This window comes from Semicossyphus pulcher, unplaced genomic scaffold, assembly GCF_022749685.1.
Source record: "Semicossyphus pulcher isolate SPU_LCO1_2020_fin unplaced genomic scaffold, fSemPul1.0.p SCAF_14, whole genome shotgun sequence".
Classification (NCBI taxonomy): domain Eukaryota; kingdom Metazoa; phylum Chordata; class Actinopteri; order Labriformes; family Labridae; genus Semicossyphus; species Semicossyphus pulcher.
The window spans coordinates 11599858-11614448 of NW_027211648.1; the positions used below are offsets into that span (position 1 = coordinate 11599858).

At 45.9% G+C, this 14591-nt stretch overlaps 1 protein-coding gene across 3 annotated transcripts in view; it reads right to left on the reverse strand.

The window, feature by feature from the left end:
• Positions 1-14591, reverse strand: part of dph6 (diphthamine biosynthesis 6) — a 63517-nt gene that overhangs the window by 40174 nt on the left and 8752 nt on the right. For all 3 annotated transcript variants that reach the window (XM_069662401.1, XM_069662402.1, XM_069662400.1), the window contains exons 4-5: positions 8082-8155; positions 7174-7292 (exon numbers count right to left, since the gene is read on the reverse strand). In XM_069662401.1, the coding sequence (XP_069518502.1) occupies positions 7174-7292; positions 8082-8155 (193 nt within the window). The remainder of the gene's footprint in view (positions 1-7173; positions 7293-8081; positions 8156-14591) is intronic.

Sequence of the window (14591 nt, forward strand, 5' to 3'; positions counted from 1 at the left end):
TCTCTTTTCCTGATAATTATTAACAACTTACTAATAACCTATTCTGAGTGACATGCAGTTATGACAGTAATGCCATCGCAAGAAAAAAAGATGCTGAATTGTCCGTAGTAATTTCCCTGAAAATCCGATATAGCGCCTCTATACCGAGGCATCACGTGGGCCTGTTCATCAGCACGCTCATGTGTTTAATTAAAGGACCAAAGTTAATCGTAATGTGAGAATCTCTCCTCTCTCATGGCCTGACAACCTCAAAGGTTAACGTGTCATCCGTCGGCCCCATGGGGAGCAATGGATTGGAGACGATTGGAAAATAGAAGAGGAGATGTGAAGGAGGGACGTCGCATCCCATCCAGGGTTCATCTTAATCCCAGCTGTGTCTCTCCTGCGGGCTCCGGTGGTCCGGCACTGCAGGGGCAGGAAGGGGAGGATGGAGAAAGTGTGGAGGGAGAGAATCAGCAGGCCCCTTATTCTCTTCCCAGGGGATCTGTGGTCTTAATTAGTGTGAGAATATCTAATCTCAACATCCTCTCATCTTAACCCTGCCACAAAGGTAATAAGGAGGGAGGAAAAAAGCATTAAAATTCAATCCCATTTAAATATCCTCTTTAATTAGTCATGCCTTTTAACAAATTTTAATAATTGGCTCCAAATTGCTGAGGGGATGCCACGTTTTTTAATATGTTCATTAACTTCCCTGCTCTTAAATAATATATGATACATGATGAGGATGAGGGGAATCTAGGAAGACAGGAGTGAGTGATAAAATGATACAAAGACGGCATTAATATGGCCGCATTTCTCCCAAGACCACTTAGCACTTGTATGAGTGTTTTCCTAATTGATGCTCCGGACTGACTTAAGGTTACTGAGACCGTTTGGAAATGAGGATGAGTGGAACGAGCTCCTGCCTGTATGATCCACGCTTTGAGAAGTCTTTGAGTAGCCACCGGTGTGAGCCTTCAGCGATCTAACACCTCTCATTTACATGATCTTCACATCTCTGTCTCCTCTGAACCTGTTTTACAACTTGACCTAAACCCAATTACCTAACCTCATTATGCCACATTAAACCCAAATAAGCCCACTAGAAGCTGCCATTAGTCTGCCGCCAGAGACAGCGAGACCGCACTTTGGAGGGAGAGGAGCTTCCCTGAGAGGGGCCGAGAGGAATGGTGCTCCTTTAAAAGGCCTTTTTACCTCGTATTATCCTATAAAACTCCAATTAAACGCAGTGAACTTTAAAAGCAGGGAGTCCAGTAATGAGGGAGAGCATTTTTTAAGAAGCTTGTTGACATTTAGTGGGTTGAAATTAGCGAAGAATAAAAAGTTTACAAGAGCCATTTGGACACTTAAGTTAGTTAATGTTTTGAGGTATAAAAAATGATGTTTTAAACATTTTTGCAGAAGATTATAAGACACAATTAGGGCTGCACGATAAATGGTTTAACCATCGTATGTGCAATAGTCACATCGCAGGACGTGCGATTGTGGGGCAAATAAAGTGCAACACGTTGAGCTGCTACTTTAATGTTGCTTTGTGCAAAAAGGAGTACTCACCAACCAAAGTCCGTCTGCACACATGAGTGCAGCTCTTCATCGGAGCATAGAGTGAACTGTGTGTCACCTGCCTGCATGTGACGCTGCTGCCGTCACCGATCATGCTGGTGGGATGATCGAGGCAGGCTTTTAGTTATGGACTGTACTTATGGTAAATGGACTGTACTTGTATAGCGCTTTTTTAGTCTTTGCGACCACTCATTCACATGTCACATTCACACACATCCACCCTGGACATAGACATCCATGCCATGCAATGCCAGCGGGAGCAATTGCCCAAGGACATTTCGACATGTAGACTGAGGCAGCTGGGGATTGAACCTCTGACCTTCCGATTGAAAGACAACCGACTCTACCACTGAGCCACTGAGCCACAACCGCCCCATGCATGGCGTCTTTTCAGTGTGTGTTTTGCCGTTACCTGCAGCGCCTCATCCCGGTGCTTTCTAACGCTGTGGCTACATATTGGCCCCTTGGTAATGCAGCAGACGTACCGCCGAGTGTTTACATTTAGCGGCTACACATGCAAGCGCAAACACGGCGTGACAGAAAGTAGGATACGGCGTGCTTTCGTTTCCAAGAGTTACCGTCAAGTGGCTGATCACGCTGATTAAACACACATTTGAAACACCGTTAGAAATGGTTGATGACACATAGTATAAGTCACGTAATTGCAGCTCACAAATGTATTTGTATTTATTTTATAAAGAAACGTGTCGCTCCACCTGAAGTCTCTCTACATTTTTATGCCGGTGTCAGAGTTGCTGAACCAAGAGTGATAAAAGTGTGTGTGTGTGTGTGTGGGGGGGGGGGGGGGGGGGGGGGGGACGACTAAAAAGTCCCAAAAAATAAAAAGTATGATCATTACTTACAAATTACAAAACACACTGCTGACAAAGCTGCTTACAACACTTACCTTTGATTCTGCTAAAAAATATCCCCTGATCTCTGACTTCTCCCCTCATAGAAGTCAATGGCAATTATTTCCAGAGCACACTTTTGCACTAATTCTTTTTAATGATAGTGATTGGCCTCTTCCCACCCTGAAGAGCTTCATTCATGTAAACCCACAGCAGCGAGGTACCTACTTAATTGAAGCTGCTTGTGATTTTGCTTACTGAGCCTAATGCTAAATTAAAAGCTGAGAGATTCTAGATACCGCCTGAGCTGAGCCGAGCGCAGTATCGCAGACATCCGCGGGTTGTCTTAAGATCTGGCGTGCCAGCTGACAGCTCGGCTTTAATCCCTGCCTTCAGAGAGAAAAGGCAGAGAAAATTGGATTCATGATGTGTAACATTTTAGCCTTTAAATGGATGAAATAAGCATCTCCTCCCTAGTAGGTGAGCTGCATCAGCCTTTAAGCAACGCTCTCAAAGAACCCCGCCAAAACAATAGCTGTTCACTATCACCTAATCTTCGCAAGAGAGTGAGAGAAATACAGAACGGAGAGGAAGAAAGGAAAAGGGAGGGAGGCGGGTACCGTACAAAGGATGATAAGATTAAGGTTATATGTGAAATTTGTCAGGCTCTTATCTGAAATTCAGCGTCTGTGAACAGAATAATAGGCAGCAGGAATTGTGTAGCAATCACATCAAGAGGAAATCTTCTCAGACCAACAAATCAGAGAAGAGAAACTGGGAGTACTTACAACCATACAGAACATAACCGGACAAAAGTAACCTGTGAAAATGTATGGATCATTATAGGAGAGTTTTTGCTGCCTATCACACTCACACACTTCAGCTCAACCTAGACCCCGACACTAAATGTTAATCAACAGTCAAGAAAAGGTCAGAAGTTAGCAGGGCCAACAGGTCCAGGTACTTCCTTATTCTTTCGTTTATTTTCTTTTGGGTTGAACACATTTTAAATATCCTGGATCTTATTAATTTTCATTAAAAGCCAAAGTGTGAGAGCAATGAGGCGGGTTACACCCTGGCCTTATCGCCAGTCAATCACAGGCTCACACTCACACCTACGGACAATTTTAGAGTCACCAATGAACCTAACGAGCATGTCTTTGGACTGTGGGAGGAAGCCGGAGTACCCGGAGGGAACCCGCGCATGCACGGGGAGAACATGCAAACTCCACACAGAAAGGCCCTCTACTTCTGAAGCTGGACCTGAACTAGATACCTTCTCACTGTGCAGCCCCCAGTCCTCACACTTTCTTTTATTTTAAGTGACATATAACTGAATATTTTTGGGTTTTGTTAAACTGACAAAGCCAGTGATTCAAAGATGACAGCTTTGTAGTCCTTAAAAGTTGTATGTATTACCTGTTGTTGATGTAACAAGGACATATGTTGTTGTTGCTCTCCTTGCCTGTCTCTATCCTGCATCTCCTTCTATCCCATTTTTCGGCCCATCCAGTCGAGGCAGATGGCTGTTCAACGTGAGTCTGGTTCTGCTTGAGGTTTCTGCCTGTTAAAAGGAAGTTTTTCCTCGCCAATGTGCCGAATGTTGCTAAGTGCTACTCATGGTGATTCATGTTGGACCTGCTGTGGTGTCTCGAGATAACTTTGGTTATGGTTTGGCGCTATACAAATAAAAATTGATTGATTGTTTAAGGGCCAGTTCGCCAATTTTCAACCTCAGTCTTATCACGCTATTATAGGGAGGTAATGTCATTATGGTAGGAAAAAAATGCAATTTCACTCTGTGCCTTTGGACGACGCTATCCGCTTCTCCAATAGACCTCTGCCAGACTACTGTACATAAAACACGTCATCCGACGGAGGCCAGCGAGCTTGCTGAGCTACACTTCCTCAATCAAGGACACCCGCCTCTGATGTCTCGTTCAAAATCGTCAGGTTTGAAATGTAGACTGCACACCTGAAGATGTTTTAGACAATCCACCGATATATTCTCGTCATATTTCAGATTCTGCACCGCTCTGAGCCATTGCCTGTACTGAAAATGGTGGTATTTCACTCCAGCGTCTCTCACTGGGCCGTTCCTTTCAGAGGGAGGGGCGCAATGCACGCTGGGTGTTGTAGGAATGTAGAATGAAAGCTCTTCAATTTCCTTTAATTGACTTCCATATGGAGAAATAATTCAGTACATTATTTGAATCCTTCTCAACATTAACTGTCCTTTATGTATAAATTAAATCATACCCTGTGCCTTTAAGAGGATGAGGTGATCATTGAAAGCAAATTTGTGACATAATCCCCGTCTTCGCGGCACAAAGGCTCCGATGGTGTGAAGGGTAAAAGATCATGCAGTGATAAAAGGTTTTCAGGCGGATAGACCCTGATCTCACACGTGCCAATTATCTCCGGAGCTGAGGACCAATTAGCTGCTGAACCTGTGCCCTCGCACACACCTGCGCTAATCAATCAATTAACTAATTACATGCATATTTTATAGCAGCTTTTGGGATTGCCAATTAGCACGGATAGCTGCAGATATTAATGCATTATAAAGAGACAGATCCCAAACAAAAATCTCCCTTTAAGATTTTTTTTTTATTGCTAATTAGAAGCTTTTTTTTTGACATTCATAGGCTTAGACTCAGATAGCTGAACTTACTCCACTACATGCAATTTGGCATCTTCAAAGACTAAAATCCTCTTTCTCTCTTTTGTGGTTCTCGGCTGCCATCATCACGCAAATGAACACTTCTGGAAAATTCACTTAGAGGATCATCCTGCATTTGGACAGCTGTCTTTTCACTACAGGGATTTGTCATCAAGGAATATATCCGCCCTTAAAAAAAAGAGTTTTTTTCCCCCCCTTTATCCATTCACTGCTAATTTCCACCTGTCTTTCTGAGCGCCTAATGAAAGAATATTAATCTTGAATGACTTGAGCCAACCAGAACCTATTTCATACCAGCACAGAGTATCATAAGCAGTGTTGGCTGTCAGTTCACACGCAGACTTAACCTTTGCCCTGTGAGACTTGTTTTTGTCATCATGATGTCTGCACGAGTAAATCCCTCCAAATCTGGCTCATCTCGCACACACACACACACACACACACACACACACACACAAGCGTGTGCAAACACCAAAGGCCACCAGGTACGCCCTTCTGTCACCCAATCTCCCCTGAACAGCACACCTCGTTGCTCAGACCTGCTCCCACCAAAGCTGCAATTATAAGAGTGCTGCCTAAAATGCCCCGGGCGCTTGCACCCCTATTCAATTCTCTCCTTTCTAATTACCACCGCCTCGGGACAGGTGAGGAGTCAGGGCTGATAAGATCTTTCCTTTTTAGCTGTAGCCAAAACACACACGCACACACACCCGCGCAAACACAGACAGCAGGAGGCCCGAGATACGCACTCAAAGGCACCCAAGGCAATTTTCCTTTCTAATTATAATCTTCCAAAAAATGCTGAGAATTTGCTTTTAGACTAAGTTGTGTGCGGGGTGGAAAGCTGGGCGGGGGCGGCTGGGTTACAAGGTGACTGAGGTCTTTAAGGTGTGGTTGTTGAGGAGGGAAATTATGATGCATCAATTAATATAAACACAGACTGAGATCTTATCTGGTTACAAGTGTAAAAGAATAAAAATACATTGACTGGAAAAGTCTGACATCATCCCTCCTTTGACGGGCATCTGACAGGACTACTATTTATTGCCTAAAAGTCCTTTATCATGAGACGATTAAAAGTGAGGAATGGGTCCAGAAAATACAGAACCAATGATAAATGGCGGGACGCGTGCATTCCCTGAGAAGCGCTGAAAGACATGCGGCGAATCTTGAACTCTCCACTCAGCTCTTCGGGTCATCAGTCAGCCGTGGACCCCTTTATTCGACTGATTGCTAGCAAAGGTGACAACAAGCACTTAACGGCACGTAAACAGTGTCTCCGTGATGATCTATCGCCGTGAGAGTAAAAAGAACCATTTGTAGCCGTAATTATCATTCATCACCGGCTCCGTCAAAAAAGGAAATCCAGCTGCACTGTCAAGTAGATACAGGTAGGGATGGTAACATCATGTACCTGCGAGGAGAAAAAGAAAACTTTTTTTCTTTTAAACTCTCTCTTGTTATTCGGTAATCTGATCTTCCTGTCCTCGGGCTCCAAAACAGGCAGGTAGAGAGTAGGTGACACCACATTAACCTCTTCCCTCAGTGCTGAAGCAGTTGAGAAACGTAAATGAGAGATTTTAATCTTCGCTTCACGGACCGCGTATTCTGAGCTATGCACAAGCAGAGAAAGCAGTGTTTCGCTCATTGACAGGTTGCATTAATGTGCGGGGAAATCACCCGTGATTATTTCTCAGCAGCCAACGCCACAGCACACCTCCCTCCCTCCCTCCCTCCCTCCTCCCTCTGTGCGTCTTATCTTTTCATATTGTTCTCTGCTTCAATACCTTTGCCGCTGGCACAAGTCTCAACACCGCTGCTAAGCCGTGGATTAATGATTCGGGCATTAGTCTGCTTGTCTCTCTTTTCCTCTCTGGTTACACCTCCCTTTCTCCTCCTCCTGTCCCTCACTTATCCCAATTCGGTGCCTTCGATCCTCGTGCCAAGCAGCGCTAAACCAACACGGCACCTTTAGAGAAAGTACAAATGAGAGTAAAAACAGGACGAGAAGGGAGGGGATGTCAGACTGCTCGCCAGCTGCCTGACACACAAAAGAGCGAGACGCAAACTCACCAAAGGCGGCGACTTTGATGAGGATAGCGTGGAGGTCTGATGATATCATCGCAGAGAGCAGGGACTCTTGGTGTTGGCGCCACAGGTAGGCCAGGGGCTGCAAACCTAGCCGCAAACATCTGGGGAACAGGTGAAAGGGAAGAGAAAGGGCAGTAAGAGAAGGTTAATATTGAATATTTGCCAACTTCAGGACGACTTCAAAGCCGGCTGGGCCGGGCACGCTTTCTGTTTTGGGGGAGGCTGCCACCGTGATAGTCCCGCAGGACATGCCAACACGCAACTGACGCAGCGGCTTGTCCGTCGCATAAACTCGTGAAACATCCACAAGGCCAAAAAGGCTGCACTTAAATGCGTTCCTCTCAAGAAATGCCGTGTTTATGTGCACGTATCCAGTGTGTGTAAGGGGAAAGAGAAATTGACTGGCAGCAGGATTTGTTAATAAGAAGAGAGCTTTGTGCTGCGGTGCGTCCAGTCTGTGTAAGTTTAGAACAAGAGAGAACAAAGGGAGAGGACAGAAGGGAAAGAAACACAATGAATAGAACAAAACACGAATAAGAAAGACGTGCGAGTATCTGTGTCAGGAGAAGGAGATCTCATCGCACTGCGAATAAGACGGAAGAATAAGACGTTTTTACGTATGAAATGATCAGTTTCATACCTTCCCTTTAAAACAATGCTTCATAAAAACAAAGCTGCACCATAAAATCAGAGACAGTCTAAATAAAACGGCATAAACAAAACTCCAGTGTGTGCGTGTTTAGATAAAACTCAGTCCAAGTCTGGAGCGCACAGTGAGCTAAAGGCTACAGAGGATGTACTCTTTTCCTTCAGAGCGTGCGTCATTGGAGTTCAGAGGCCTGAAAGAAGAGGGTGTGTGCGCACTTAAAGTTACAAAGTGATTGACTTACACATTTTCCACACGGACCCTCTGATAATCGGAGAGGATGGCCCCTGCAGACACCGCATCGACGCCCTCCTTTTCCTGTGGGGAGGAGAAGATGGAGGCGACTTAAGCATTATGATTTCTTTTTATTATGCAGCGTGCATTGTAACGTCAATATGATGTCACTGTCCTGTGAGGCTACATGCTTCTTGCGCAACCTACAATGTGGTGTTATCTGAACAAAACCACACAAACACGTGTAAACAAACACACACGCACAAACAGACAAAGAAAGCGAATTCCTGCAGCTCTTTCCTCTCACTTTACCGCAATCCTGTGGGGATGTTTACACTCTGCTCGTATCAAGGCCTTTTCGGTCCAGCCCATATCCCCTTTGCGTACATGCCTCTGTGAGTGTATGTTTACGCGTACATGTGAGCGTGTGACCGGCGGCACCGGCACGTCTTGCGGCAGTTCCTGGGCCTTATCAGCGGCGTAGTGCGAGTGGGGGAGATGAGCGTCTGGCCGCGGCTTCCTCTCCTCTGCAAACCCGGCTGGAGCTGCAGCGACAACTTCAAGTGTCAGTGGAGCCTCGCGCCTGTGAGTGGCATGTATCTTTAATATTGCTGAGGTCTAATCTAATTGCTTTTCATATCATATTCATATTTCACAAACAGGGAGACAACTATGCACTGGAGAGGTAGCGACACGGGCGTGAGATGCGCTCAATCTTCGGAGCAGCGCGCACAAACAAACACAGACTCGCATGCACACAACCCCCTTCCCTACCTTCATCATGTCCCTCCCCTGCAGACACACACACCTGCAGATTCATTAGAACATTACACGGGCTGTAATTAGAATGAGAGGCAAGGGTAGAAGCAGTGGAGGGATGCACAAGTCTCCAGTAAATTACCTTGTAGCCATTATCAATTTCCCTGGCTACTGGTCCTTAAGATAACCCCCCTCCGCCCCCTCCGCCCCTCCTTCTCCCCGTGGTCCCTTCCTGCAATTTTTCTCTGCCTGATAAACATGCTGATTAAAGCGAACAGCGTGTAAACCTTTGATACTTTCCTAAATGAAATCCATGCCCTGCCTGGGGCCTGACGCTGCGCTGCAACGCACTGTGCATCCCGCACACATACACACACGGGGCTCCACGTAGGCGTGCCAGCTAATCAGATAAAGGATGTGCTTGTGTGCGTGTGTGTGTGTGTGTGTGGTGTTTACGGTGCAGCCGAGGATGTTAGGTACAAAGTTCACAAAATAACAGAGCTACGATTTAACTATTTGACCCAAAGTTAACCATCTTAAGTTGTGCTTAGGTTTTAATACCTCTCCAATGGGTCTAACACTGTAACATACATTACAGTCAATTCCTCTGCCCGCTGACAGTAATTAAGTCAGACTGATAACATTTCAGCCCAGCGCAGAGCGAAGGCGGCTGCAGGCGGTGTCATGTAATTCTCGGTAAGCCTCAGGGCCGGCACTCTATTCTAATACAATGATAACCTTTTCCCTAAATACAACTGTCACTTCCTAAAGAGGCATATTAGGAGGTAAAGAGCGGGATAAGGAGAGACGGGAAGAAAGAGGAAACAGGGATCAGAATTGGGAGCGTTGAATGAGCGCGCCACATCGACACCAATTTGGTCCCTCGGCTTTAAACTTGGCAGGACCAGACTTAGCCTGACAGAATAACAGAGCATCAGAGAAACAGCAAACAACGTCCCGGTCTCGTAACGCACGTCTCCGCTGCTCTCTGGAGGCCGGCTCGTCGCAGGCCGGGGCCTCCAATTAAACGGCTCCGCTCTCGTTGCATTACATCATGCCTCCTTGTAATACCCAGTCGCCACCAATGATAACACGAGAGTACATTTTTTCTCACACAACCCTTATGTTTTGAATGGAGACTCCAGCTAGTAGAGCTTTTGGCAAACGGCTTCGGAACATGATTATTTTTGGATGCGGTCGTGTTTTCTTCGCTATTATGGCTTCACCGGGAGACAGACGAGGCAGGAATGAGGGGGCGGCGAACGCTACTCAGATTCTAGACATACTTTCTCATCCTCTGTGGGAAAGGTGGGATGAATTATCGGGGAAAAAAAGTGGAATGTGTGTGTATAAATCTGAATTGATGGCTTTTATGGGAATTGTTTCATGTGTATTCATAATGCCATAAAAAACACAAACTTTGATTTTATGCTTAGCTGAAGAATTTATCAAAATGCTTTATTGTGGGAATACCTGACAATGCGACAAGGTAGCTCATGAAGCCGGTATAATAATAAATAATAATAAAATCTTTATGAGCGCTATCAGGCTAAACGATGTTTTGACTGCATTAGCGGTGCAGTCTGGGTAAGAGAAGCTAACATGGCGATAAATTAAGTCAGAGGTCATCGGGACCCCTCGTGACCCACGAGCCACTTTTCTTTCTTCATGACTGTTGGCACAAGACCCGCAGAACGCGCTCCCCGCCTGCCCCGGGTCCACGTCCCTTTTCTTTTTTTCAACGTTTAATGACCCTCGCTCATTAAAGGAAGCTTCACCTGATCCAGGACCCCCAGGCCCCGGCATTAACTCACGCCCCGAGCGGGACTAATTCTGGCGTGGCGTTGCGCAACAGTGCAACCCCTTCAGAGGCAGACTAAACAAAGGCCCGGCCCGGCTTCCCCTGTCCTCTCCAGCAGGCAGAGAAGCTATTAATGAGGATCTATGGCCCACAGCAATGGAAGCCCTCAGTCCCCCCCTAGCCATGTCCATCAGGGTACTTAGCCCCATGCAGTCATTAACTTCTGTTACTAATTGTCAAATTCATTAAACTAATCCTTCCCCAACATCCGGACGTCTCCCGTGGAAATGGATGGAGAGGGCTGAGTTATTAAGATGTCAGCTGTGGGGAAGATTAAGGCCAGCAGACATGCTCCACAAAGAAACGATACGGCCATTAAACTCTATATCAAGGTAGCGTGCGTGATATACTTTGTAATTATATATACATTCATCTTAGTAAGGGAGTTAAAGAGTGGTTCAAATGTATTCACAGTCACGGGCGTGCCTTCAGTCGAGATATGTATCTGCCCCAGAGATACATACGCGGCGATCATAAAGCGAAGAAGAATTCAGCTTGAGAATGCGGCGGTTTTTTTTTTTTATTCCAAGCTCTCAGCTCGGAGGTACTTAGGCGCGTCACACATTCAGTCAGGGTAATATTCAACAGTCAAAGCCATTAACGGCAACCAAGGCAATTAGAAAGCCATAAAATATTAAAAATTCAATATTCATATTCATATGGAATACATCAGAACCCTCATTAGCTCTCTCTCAATGGCTGTCACAATGAGGTCTTAATTATACACCCTAACAATACAAAGCTCCATTTTGCAAAATGGTAGGTTTCCAACATGCCTGATTCAGACCAGTCTGACAGCGTTGGCAGATCTTTGCTATTACAGATACAACTCTGCATATTCCATTTGATCCGATCTAAAGTTGTTGACATGGACTTTCTAACGCTGCTTCCTGTTGGCGGCGATAAAGTGAGGAAATTAATTAAAGTGGTTTGAATGACAGTTTGCTCAAGGGCACCGAGGTACCATTACAAGCTTCCCAATGGCGCATCAACACCCCTTCTAACCCCGCAGCCTCCGGTCCCTTCCCCCCTTCTCCCCCCAACACTCCGTCCCCTCTCCATCTCTTCCTCCCAGGATCCATCAAGTAAGTGACTGGACGCGACATGGTTTTAATGTTCTCTCCATTAGATCAGCTCTGGGCCTTGTTGTAATGTAATGGGATTGTTCTCCCCTGTTCCCCTTACATGGTGGGAACATGGACGAGGAGGGGTTGGACCTCGTTGTAGCCGCCCCCCGAGTAGATGTGGTACAGGGGGATGAGGGCCAGCTCGGGTCAAGCGGTTGTGTTTAATGTAATGCGGACGTCGTCCCGGGGCGTGTTGGGCTGTCCTGACAACTCAGACATGCCGAACTGACAGGAAGCTTAGCGTGGGCAAAGCAGGAGGAGACACTTATTTGTTTTAAATCAGCATCCTCATTAGCATTCTGTGCAGACTCCAAGGTGACTCCCAGAGTTGGCGAAGGAGTGATAGGATGTGTGCACGAGGTACAAAAGACAGTTTGGACCAATTTTACTGTTTTGAGTTACACCCAATTCTAACAAGATGGTGCACTGCTTATATACACAGAAGCTAAATCCCTTTGTGCAGTCCCTGATCTGTCAAAATAAAGCAACAAATGGACATGCAAGCTTAGCGAGCGACTTTGCAAAACAAACACTGGGCAAAACCTCGTTCTAAAAGGCTTTCAGAGACATTCCCGTCGGTAAATTGGTGGGGCTGCGCGTCTGAAGCAGCTGTTGAAAGACGTGCTCTTCCTTTGTGCTGGCGAGATGACTCACCACGTGTCAGTCCTCGACCGTACTGAGCGGTGGAAGAAGAAAAACAAAACGGCTCACAAAAACCAGCTGCTCTTACGCTGACATACCCAGGACCGGTTCTCTGAGTCGACGCAGGTCAGAGTTACAAGAAGAGGAAGCAGAACAGGGGGGGAAGTAGTATGTGCCCAGTGAGGCCGTGATGCAGGTGTGACCAGCTGACAGAGGATGTGACATGAGACATTGTCTCATCAACGCGATGAGTGAGGGACGCTCATCTGCCAACAGCTCTGTGACAAGTGTCAGGCTCGTGTGCCCTGATTTGAGGCCGGGGATGAATGACAAAGACGCTGCATGGAAGTTTTGCTGCAACTTTTAACGGCTGAATATGTATTTGTGCAGTTTTCTAAGTTTACACACACACACACTCTTTAGTCTTGGACAGTGATTCATTTACAATGACAGAGCTGTTTTCAGCAATAGAGCCTGAGCATAAATATGCCATGCCGCACAGCTGGAAAATGTAGAAATTCATCAGGGTTAAAAAGTAGAGAGATTAATGTTTCACGAGTTTCCTCTCAGATATATATGGTTACGTAAACACAGACGCAACCAGTCTACAGGCAGGGAGGGAGAGGGACTCGGCCAAAGCAAGCACAAAGGCAGGTTTGAGCAGGGCCAAGGACAAGGAGGCTTTCCATATCTACACATGCATGGAAAACTAAACGTCGAGAAGCAGCGGGGAGACACGAGGTCGATGTCCATGAATACTCGCGATTCAAGCAAACACGTTAAGTTACAACTGGCTCTTGGAAATGAAACGTTTTAATGGCTGTTCCTAACAAATTGTCATTCTACGCCTCTACTCTCAGACCATAAAATGGTTGGAGTCTTTTTTCCCAAAGATGACAGGAAATCCTCCAACTTCCTCCAAAAAATTCAAGGTCTCGCCTTTTACCATTAAAAGGATAAGGTGTTCCAATAAATAAGCTTCTGCAAAGTTTTCTATGGGGCATTAAAACAAAGTCGTAATCCCTCTCGGCTGAGGTAAGAGCGTCTGAGAGTCTGAGACAGGAAGCGAGTGTAGGACAGAATCAAAGCAGGAGTCTCCTGCCACAGAGAGGTAAACTATGTCAGTTGCTTTTCATGGTCCGCAACAACCACCTAGTCCTGGGAGAGAACGCACGCAGTCCACGTATATAGACACAGTCACACGCCGGCCTGCTAAACACACACACTTGAAAATGTAAATGTTTTTCTGGTGAGGTCAGGTTCCAGGCTCTTTGCATGTTGGCTCTCCTGTCCTCCATCCTCCATAGCGCCAGTAGACATCATGAATCCCCCCCTTCCCCGATCCTCCCCTTATTCCCTCCCAGGAGAGAGACCAGAGGAAAATATAGCTGTGATGCTGGTTTAACCCGCTCTCCAGACTCCAGACAGTGTTTTTCTACGGCCGGTTATGACTTTAGCTGCGGGAGGTGATGGGGCCTGCCGCAGATATTTCTTGAGGGGAATGGTTCACAAAACAAAACATAAAAGCCCTCTTAATTTTGGAGCAGATGAATGGCAGGGAGTTGAAAGACTCTTTCCTCAGCTGTCTGTTCGGAGACAGGCAGCATTGGGCCTGACTGGATGTTGATGCCGGTGAGTTTAAAAGGTTTTATTGCACGTCCAGCCTCCTCGGTGAGTGCTGTTTGTCTTAAATGGCTGGATTATGCTTCACACCCTGACATGAGGCTGCAGAGGAAAAACGACTGGCTGTGGTGGGAGACGGTTACAGCTAGGGCTGAACGATATCGGGAGAAACGGACTGATAACTGTTTGTTCTGCGATTTTAAGAAATACAGGAATAACACCAGATAAATGCAGTGTGTTTTTATGTCCATATAAACAATTAACAATTATACTTATTATTATTTGGGACCTGTAAGTCTACAAAACCCCTCTTATACTTTAACACTTGCTTCAGAGACTCTGACGCCCTTATGACGAACAGAGTTCAGGTAGATTATAAAATAAATACAAACAGACTTGTGTGCTTCAGTTGCCTTCATTATATGGTGTGTTCAAATGTACGTTTAATCAGCGTGAACAGCCCGGTAACTTTTCTAAACAAAAGCTCGCCGTCTCCGACTTCCGGGCG